Source organism: Littorina saxatilis, linkage group LG8 (genome assembly GCF_037325665.1).
Source record: "Littorina saxatilis isolate snail1 linkage group LG8, US_GU_Lsax_2.0, whole genome shotgun sequence".
Taxonomy (NCBI): Eukaryota; Metazoa; Mollusca; class Gastropoda; order Littorinimorpha; family Littorinidae; genus Littorina; species Littorina saxatilis.
The window spans coordinates 2,269,005-2,279,004 of NC_090252.1; the positions used below are offsets into that span (position 1 = coordinate 2,269,005).

The window sequence follows — 10,000 nt, forward strand, 5'->3', positions numbered from 1 at the left end:
TGGCTGTAGTTCCTTTCTGCAGCCGTGAGAGTCTTGGACACGTTGGCGATTGGGCGCTCGCTTCCATCTGGATAGCGATGAAATAGGACTGCTCCAATTCCAACGTTGGACGCGTCACAAGCTAGTCCCAAAGTCTTGTTTGGATCGAAGTGTACCAGAACTTGATCCGAGGAAAGCACATTTTTCAACTGTTCAAATGCTGCCTGTTCCTCATCTCCCCACTTCCAGGGGTTCGCCTTCTTCGTCAGGCGGTAGAGCGGCTCTGCCATGCTGGCCAGGTTAGGGATGAACTTCCCGTAAAACTGAACTGAGCCCAAGAAAGACTTCAAGCTTGAGACGTCCGTAGGGGCTGGCATTTTCAAAACTGCCTCGACCTTCGATCCTTTGGAGATCCCTTCGGCCGATAAGGTATGTCCAAGGTATTCCACACTGGCTTGTGCGAACTCGCACTTTTCACGACGACATCTGAGTCCTTTGTCGTTCAGACGAGTGAGCAAACGTTCCAGGTTGCTCAGGTGGTCGTTGGCGTCCTTCCCGCTGACGAGTATATCATCTTGGAAGACGGCAACACCAGGTAGATCACAGGTCAGGTTTTCCATGATCTCTTGAAAGTAACCAGGTGCTGACTTTATCCCGAAAGGAAGTCGTTGCTGCAGGAGTACCCCACGGTGAGTGCTGAGGGCTAGCCTGCGTTGACTCTCTGGTGCCAGCTTGATCTGGTTGTAGGCATCAGCAAGATCGATCTTGGTGTATCCGAATCCACCTCCTAGCTTCTGCATCAGTTCCTCTGGGAGTGGCATTGGATGACGGTGATCTTCAAGCTGATCATTGATGCCTACTGAGTAGTCACCACAGATCCGTAGCTTGGGCTTCAGGGTGCCCGAGGTTTGTGCCTTACGAATTGGTACCACTGGCGTTCCGTATTCGTTGAACTGGACTGGCTTCCAGACTCCTTTGGCGATGCCTTCTTCGTAGCCTTTGGCGAGGTCATCACGAAGAGCGAAAGGTACCGGACGTGCCTTGTGAAAAACCGGCTTCGCATCAGACTTGAACTTCACGTCCAGTTCGAAGTCCTTGAGACATCCCAATTCTTGTTTGAAGAGATTTGGGAATTTATCAGACAGTCTGTGACAATCTCGTTGCAGGGCAGCATAAGGCGCGTTGGAGGTCGCTGGATGCGTAGGTTTTGCACCCTCACTCTTTGCGTGACTCTCTATGCTCCTCAGTCCTAGAGCATTGTCCACAGAAATTCCCAGAGTCTGGATTGCGTTGCGTCCTAGCAGATTCAGATGGGGAATCTTGGTGACGATGTACGGAATTGAGCTTTGCTTACCAGTCACTGGATCCTTGGTTTGGCCCATGAAAGTTCCCAGCACGGGCAGGTCGTGCTTGCTGGCAGACTCGTAACGATGTGTGACGTCATCCAGCTTCGGTTTTCCTAGTTGTCTCCAGACCGGAAGAGAAACAAAATTTCCCGTAGTTGCGGTGTCCAGTTCCATGGTGAACTGTCGGTCCTGGATTGTTATGGGTACATCCAACCTAGGAGTATCTTGGGGAACTTCACCGAGGATCGCGTTGACAAGCTCTGCTTTCGTGACTCTCTTCACGGAAGCTTGGGAATGTCGTTCCCGATTCTGATGTTGCTTTTTTCTACAGACAGCTTCCAAATGTCCTGTGACGTCACAGTATCGGCATTTGGCTTCTTTGTAGGGGCAGTCTGTTGCTTTGTGGGCCTTTCCACATCGGTAGCACTTCCTGTCTGTGGAATTAGACTGCTTGTGGTTCTTTCGTGGACCCGTAGTCTTGTTCTGGTGGACCTTGTTGACTGGCATGGTCTTGGAACCGTAGACAGTTTCCTTGGCAACCTTCGCTGCGTCTTCAGTCTCAATCGCGACTTGGACAGCACGTGCGAAATCCAGCTCTGTGTCCTTGATCTTGAATAGAGCCTTTAAGACAGCCTCATTGTTGACAGAACATATGAATCTCTGTCTCAGAGCTTCGTCTTGTGGGTTTTTGATCGAAGGAAAGTCACAGGTAGCGGCGTCTTGGCGTATGCGCGCTGCTAACTCCTGGAGAGTTTCGCCTGGCTTCCGTTTCATGTCACTCCAGAACTTGAAACGTTCACGCACTAAGAAGAGTTTCGGGTCGAACTGTTCTTTCATGAATTTGACAATTTCGTCCATTGTCAAACTGTTGATGTCCTTGGGCGGATTTTGCTGAGTAGCCAGATTTGCCAGTTGTTTGTAGACCGTAGCAGTCTGATTCGTCAAGAAAACTTGAGCCTTGCGCTGCTCCGGCACGGAGTTGGCGACCTCAAACGTGCAAAATCTTGACCAGTAGTCAGGCCACAGTTCCGATGTTGCATCAAACGCAACAAAAGATGGGATTGCAGCTGCCTGTGTAGTAATGGGAAAACGTAGATTCGAAGCACTCGGATCGTCGTAGCTTTCCTCCCTGGCAGAAGCTGCGGCACCACTGAACACTTTCATCATTATCTCCATCTGGTGCATTTGTTGCTCCATATCTTCCTTGTGCTGGCGTTGCTGTTGCTCCAACTGCTCCCTTAGAAGCGTTATCAGCTGCTCTGTTTCCGTCATTTTGCAGTAATAAGTCACTCCGAATAGACAAGGGAAGTAACTGTCGGCGACGCCAGTTGTCGTGTTTTTCCTTTCGTCACTCTCAGTCGCAAAGGAGACACAACGATTTGTGTAGGTTCTGTAGATTTATTAACAGCTGGAACAACGGTGACAATATCTCTCAGCACAGTGTAAGAAAGAACAAGTGCAAGACTGGTAAAGAACAACAATACGTGTGCGCAGCCCTACTTATATAGTTAATGGACATACGAGAATATTCGGGAAACATCGACACTAATCTGGTTAGATCTACACAGTTCCATCTGTTCGATGAGCGTCTACGCTTACGTCATGAGTGACTGCGCACTAAATCAAAGTAAGTTCCCTAATGTTCTTTATCCTTCCATTCGATTCCAGTGGTATCTAGCGATCTCCACAACACCAACAATGCAAAATAATATTTCCAATGTAATTTCAACACTCTAGAAATAACTGTTATTCGTTTTCTTAAGCAGTATAGATGACTGAATACAAAAGCAGACGTTTTATGGCGCGTTTACCAAAAAGACAACATCGCACATGAATTTGATGACACGATTTGCGGTCGCGGAAGGTTTGATGAGCAGAAAACAGGCACTCGCAGAGTTTGTGTCAAAAAGTGGTGGTTTTTAATGAAAACGTCGGAGTAATGGGATAAAAAGCTTACACACCTCGTCCTGAAAATATGCACGATATTCAGAACTCGGAGTGTGTAACCTATATATATATATATATGGCAAGGCTATGGTTTATTAGCCTTCTTCCCCAAAATCGTAAGGCAAAAGAACTTTATTTTGGACTTTTGCTCCCAAAACCTTTATCGGCAGGAGTACTTCACACAAGGCATCCACAGGCACAACACAGGTCTAGCCTTTGTTTCAGCTTGTGTGTAGTCAACCTATTATACGCGTCGATGCAACCCGATAGTTAATTCAGTCGCATAAATCAAAGGGGCCTTCAACTTTGTTGTCAAAAGGCAAGTCCGGAAAACATAGTTTTGAGAAAATCACGTTTTTTTGATTTGATAAGAAAAAAATCTCCTACAAAAAATGTTAGAGCATTATCAATAGGACAGTGTTTTGGTTCACGCAGAGGAAAAGGAAAACTCAGCTAAATATGGCAGGAGACAGTAAGTGAGCGGGTGACTTGAACAAACGTGTGCATGTGAGGATATTGAAAAAACAATACATTCACAGATATTTCGACCCAACGGTCTTTTAAGTGAACAGACAAACAAATATTCACACAACACTTATCTTGATAGTTCTGTCAGTTTACGTCCACTCGTCAGGAAGCCGAGCGAATGGATTTCTTTCATTCATGAATGAGCTTCCTGACGAGTGGACGTAAACTGACAGAACTATCAAGATAAGTTTTGTGTGAATATTTGTTTGTCTGTTCACTTAAAAGACCGTTGGGTCGAAATATCTGTGAATGTATTGTTTTTTCAATAACAAATGTTCCAACAACCTACCTTTCTTGTTTCTTGATTCAGAATTTTGGAACGTTGGCAGTCTCTTTGTTTTTGGATTTGCTCATGTGAGGATATATTTTTTCCCACCAGGTAGTCCCAACATTTCTTTACTTTGCTAGACTAAAGTTCTCTCTCCCACCCCCCCCCCTCTCTCTCTCTCTCTCTCTCTCTCTCTCTCTCTCTCTCTCTCTCTCTCTCTCTCTCTCTCTCTCTCTCTCATCTCTTTACACCCCCGGTATAGGGGTGTGTATAGGATTCGGTCCATGTGTTTGTTTGTTTGTTTGTGTTCGCATATAGATCTCAAGAATGAACGGACCGATCGTCACCAAACTTGGTGAACAGGTTCTATACATTCCTGAGACGGTCCTTACAAAAATTGGGACCAGTCAAACACACGGTTAGGGAGTTATTGGTGGATTAAAATTATACAAGGACTTATAGAGGGACATCTTAATGGTCAAAGGGAAATAACCATTCTCACTCAGTCACTGCCACCAACTGAGAAGGTTATTTCCCTTTGACGGGGGTGTTTTTCCTACCTCGGAGGAATTTTTTGTTTGTTTTTGTTTTGCTTTGTTTTAGTAATCAGTTCTTTGTTTATATATTCATAGGAGCTGATTGCTACAAACGACGGTGCACACTTTGGGCATCAGGAATCAGACAGCAGCGACAACAGCGGTAGCAGCGACAACAACAATAGCAGCGACAGCAGCGACAATTACGAGTAATAAAAGAGAACATTTTTGGAACACATACTGTCGTTTCACAATCAAATGTGGAGTTGACAGTGCGTTTCTTTTCTGTTAAAGTCTCAAAGCAATCTACCAAGTCATTGCAGCGTTTTTTGTGATGATACACTACAAAAGGACGCAAAAAGTCCCGGTTTTTTTACCGCTCTTGCGATCAACACCTGCAGCAGTAGGAATAGCATAGCACACGAAATACGCAAGGCAGCTAAACAAAACAATCTGTTCAGGGTAGATCATTGATTTAACTTTCTTCTCGTATGTAAAAGTTGCAAAGGTTTGCCTTTTGTGATTTTTTGGACGATTTTTCATTCGGCCATTCCGTTTTTGTCTGGTCAATTTTGAGGGTGCCCTTGTTTGAGCGGCGGTCACGTGATCCCTGTAAAAGAAATATTCAATCCAAAAGGTGATCCTGATAGTTAAGTGAACGGCCTTAACTGGCATATGCAGTTTTAATTAAATGACATGGCGATTAATGCTTTAATTTGGGTTTGACATTTGTTGCAATAATGTGTTGGCCATTAGAAGTAAATACGGCGTTTTTCTCCTGCTTTTGTGCACATGTTTTTTGTTTTAATTTTTATAATCACATCTGTTCATCTGTTCATCTACTGCTGTTTTGTTAACAATACTGCAAGCGTGCGGACGATTATATCAAAACATCATTTTGTTGAACCTGAATGAACTCGTATTTAAGTCCTTAGTAATAAGTGAATAGGGTGGCCGAGTGGTAACGCACTTGCGCTCGGAAGCGAGAGGTTGCGAGTTTGACCCTGGGTCAGGGCTTTAGCAATTTTCTCCCCCCTTTCCTAACCTAGGTGGTGGGTTCAAGTGCTAGTCTTTCGGATGAGACGAAAAACCGAGGTCCCTTCGTGTACACTACATTTGGTGTGCACGTTAAAGATCCCACGATTGACAAAAAGGTCATTCCTGACAAAATTGTATAGGCATAGATAAAAATGTCCACCAAATACCCGTTTGACTTGGAATAAAGGCCGTGAAAGGTGAATGCTCGCCTAATAGGCTTGAGGTTTACTGGCCGATGTGAATGCGTTATATATTGTGTGTAAAAAAAATGTCTGTTTGTCTGTCTGTCTGCAAAAAATTCCATTTCAAACGGCAGAAATTAATTTGTAAGTGCCTAGGGCTATATCTAGATTAGGCGCATAAATGTTCATAATAATAATAATAATAATAATAATAATAATAATAATAATAATAATAATAATAATAATAGAATCTTTTTAAAAATGTCGAACATTTACAGCTTAAGAAAAGCAACATGTGTGTGTACTTGATCGCTGGAGCAAACAAAACATAAAAATCTTTCTTAAAATCCATCGCTAAGCTTTGTTTACTTTTGTTGCTGTGACACTGAATCTGGCACGCATGTATTGAGTCCCGATCGATGTCTCGTGTCATGGTAAACGTCAAAACGAGAAACAGTTTTATTCTTTGATCGTGCAAGTGGACAAACTAAATAGTCTTCACTCATTCTATACCAGAAACATCTCTGTGCTGTTAATTGAGCGAAATACAAATTATTAATATTTGACAAGCTGTGCGTCAGGCATTTCAACTAGTACAGACACTTGCAGGTAGTACATGTATTTCCTAAGAGGTGGTTAGAAGTCATTCACGCACTTTGTAATTCTACTTTTTATTTTTTGTCTTCGAAACTCCACATTAAACTGTGTCAGTATTTCTACACTACCCGTCATAACAAAGTAGGCAGATGCATTGGAGGGCAGATCTTTCTGATGAGGCTGTTGATTGTAAAACCAAGTATATGACTGACAGGGCCATTTACAGATTGAGTTTTCATTACAGTGGAACCTACAACACAGACACCCCCCCCCCCAATCAAATTCGCAAAATCAAAGTGCCTGCGTAAAAATCGACAAAAATTCCGAACAACTGAAACGAAACATGTTCTGCATGTCATTAGACAGCACAATCAAATTTTCATCCCAAACAGTCCGTTTCGTGCACATATCTTGTCTAACATGGAATCTATGGCATGCTGAGCGGTGTAGGTGTCAATCTTCTCAGAAGGCATAAAAGGCCGTTTTTGAAGCCGTTTTAGCGGGTAAAGAGATAAACAAAACGGTACATTTTAGTAACGCATTTGCCTTCACACTTTCAGTGAGTTGTGGTAACACCTGTCGTAAACTACACACGAAATCTTTATATTAGTTCTGCTGTTATGCGACATGCCAGAAAGTGGTTTTTTAAATGAAGATGTACCTTGTCCAACTAAACAGAAAACATTAAAAATTAAAAAAGAAAAATGAAAGCTTCAAATTACACTTTTATTTGATACATTTTCAACAATGGCTGTTTGGATCGTACTTGTTTAAATGCGCACACAAATTCTTTGAAAATGCTCTTTCAAGACCCATGATCAGTTAAGGGTGTCAGCAGTGAGCTTTGCTAGGCGCAGGCTGACATGTTCGCTCAGCGCTCTGAACGATTCAACTTCTTAAAGATTACTTTCGCGTTGGAATCCTCACACCACCCATGTCTGAAAAAATATGTACATGAAATGTCAACAAGTGGCGCATCTGTTATTTGTCTTAAAGATAACAACAAATCATTTTTTTTTCGATGAAGCAGCAAAGACCTACCGTCAATTTAAGAACTCTTTCTGGCATATCAAATAACAGTAGAGCTAATGTCTGAAATGACTTAAAATTGTGTATGTAATTTACGACATGTGTTAACAAAAATCAACGAAAGTGTCAAGGCAATGCATTTAGGAGTTACTGAAATGTAATGTTTTTTGGTCTTATTACCAACAAAAACGGCTCAAAAACCGCCTTTTACGGCTTCTCAGAGGAATGAAACCTATACCATTCAGCATGCCATAAAGTCATTGTTAGACAAGATATATTAACACAACTGTTTTGGATGCAGATTGTTCTTTCTACTGACATGCAGAACATGTTTTCTTTAGCAGTGCTGATTTTTTGTCCATTTTTATGCGGGAACCTTGATTTTGCGAATTTGATTTAGGGGGGTGTCTGCGTTGTAGGTCGCAATGTATAGACACTACGTTATAAAAACTCTATCTGTTTTCTGAAAAAGTTAGTGGAAAAGGCCTTTTCAGTCAAATAATTGGTTTTACAATCAACAGCCTTATCAGAAAGATCTGCTCTCTAGCGAACGACGAAGAAGAAACGCATCTGCCTACTTTTTTTATGACGGGTAGTGTAGAATGGTCTTGTTTTGTTGATATTGGTTGTATTGTAATTGCTGTTGCTGCTATAGCTGTTATTGTTGGACCAGTTCATCCATTTGCTTTTTGCTTTCTATTCATTTTATGTCATGCATACGATGTATGGACGTCTTACATGTAAAACCTCAGAAATCAACCAATCGCCAAATCACAAACCAAACCAGTTAACTTAGCTATTTACCTTCAGATTGCCTATAACCACGCTAAACGTATAACGCTCTTGCAGACTTTGTCAATTAGATAGATGACTATGATTGTTTCCCAAGGAATTCACCAATGAATTTGCATTTTCTCTGCTGGGTGGATTGTATGCTGCATAAAACAGTTGTGTCAGTGTATTTACCATACACAAAAGCCAAGTTCGACCACAAAACAATAACCCGACGTATGTGATACACAAAGCATTTTTTTATTCAACAGCATCTACAACAGAGCGGCATATCAAATGGCAAGAAAACACATTTCTTTTATCACAATTCTTAAAAACATAAATGAAAAAGATATTATACATTCTAATAGTTTATGCAAAGTTAAAACATCAGTAATTGTGTCTCGAAATAAATCTAAAAGAAAGGATGCAGTTTCAGTTAAGCCTTCTCAGTGGGAATAGCAGAATATCTACTGTTATAGTTATGCACCTTAAATGTACATTAGGCGGCAAATGAAACACGCCACTGTCGACTTTAAAAAGATAAAAGTAAAACAACTGTGTAAATCAAAGTGAGTGAATGAGCTTCTTCGCCCCTCTTCTCTCCAGTGCAGATAAAAACAAAACTTGACTAAATATAAAAAGTGGTCCGGAGGTGCCGCCTGTGGGCAAGAGCGATTCCACCTTTTTTGGACGCCGGCATCCTAGTAACACTATCATGTTCACAAACAAGGGAAGTAACTCAGGAGAAGAATCCTAACACAACTTTCATAAAGAAGGATCTTTATTTGCAGTTTTTACTACATTTAATGAAGCTTTAAGAATCTTTGGTTTTCATTTTGCGAAGGAAAGGCAATCATTCATAGTAGCAATTTTTACAACGCAGTAACCTTATGGAGTAACTTTGGAAGCTATCTCGGAGCCTTTCACGTTTTACCCAGATATTTCCTCTTTAAAGAGGACATACTTTTAATCACTCGAAAGACTTCTACTGTTTTGTTTGGAACAAATCAACACTATTCACAGACTGGAGATGATGGCAGTAGCCTGCACCTGTAACATAATTAAATTTCCACACCGGATTTAGAGGCAACTTTTAACTTAACAAATCAAAGACGACTATAAAACATGACATTTTCTTGAGCTAATGGAACCGTGCAAAGAAAGCACGAAAGAGTCGCGCAGTGCAATTTCATACATCTGTGTTGTGCATAATAAAATTGTTAAACTTTAATTGTTCTTTACTTTCTTTATTTGGTGTTTAACGTCGTTTTCAACCGTTCAAGGTTATATCGGGACGGACTTTAATAGTCATTACTAAAACATCAACCATGAAGAAAACGTAAAGACTATGTATCACAAAGTATCAATTTGAGACTTGAAAGTCGCTTGTTCCTTTGCCTCGGGTTTTTCTCTGTCAAGTTAAAAAGTCCCTTGATCATGTGATAAATCGTTGCAAAAGGATCTCTCTCTCTCTCTCTCTCTCTCTCTCTCTCTCTCTCTCTCTCTCTCTCTCTCTCTCTCTCTCTCCGTCCCTCTCTCTCTCTCTCTCTCTCTCCGTCCCTCTCTCTCTCTCTCTGTTTAGTCTGTTAATCGTTTGCTTGTTCATTGTTTGTTTTTATTACTTCTTTAATTGATATTCCAACATTTTTTAAACGTATTATCATTAGATTAAACCCTCCCATGGGCGAGGGCTGGATGTAAAAAAGCACCTGTTTGCTTATGCCACTACCCTCGTAAATAAAGAATTTGTCATTGTCATTTGTCATTGTCATTGTC

At 41.4% G+C, this 10,000-nt stretch overlaps 2 protein-coding genes across 2 annotated transcripts in view; one reads left to right on the forward strand and one right to left on the reverse strand.

The window, feature by feature from the left end:
- Nucleotides 1–6,638, forward strand: part of LOC138972522 (GTPase IMAP family member 7-like) — a 17,090-nt gene extending 10,452 nt beyond the window's left edge. Inside the window, exon 7 of the mRNA XM_070345166.1 lies at nt 4,701–6,638. Coding sequence (XP_070201267.1) covers nt 4,701–4,817 — 117 coding nt within the window. The 3' untranslated portion in view covers nt 4,818–6,638. The remainder of the gene's footprint in view (nt 1–4,700) is intronic.
- Nucleotides 6,639–8,468: 1,830 nt separating this feature from the next.
- LOC138972518 (GTPase IMAP family member 4-like) overlaps nt 8,469–10,000 on the reverse strand; it is a 12,604-nt gene continuing 11,072 nt past the window's right edge. Inside the window, exon 7 of the mRNA XM_070345162.1 lies at nt 8,469–10,000. This exon is cut by the window's right edge and continues 1,284 nt beyond it. The gene's annotated coding sequence lies outside the window, so the exon portion shown is untranslated.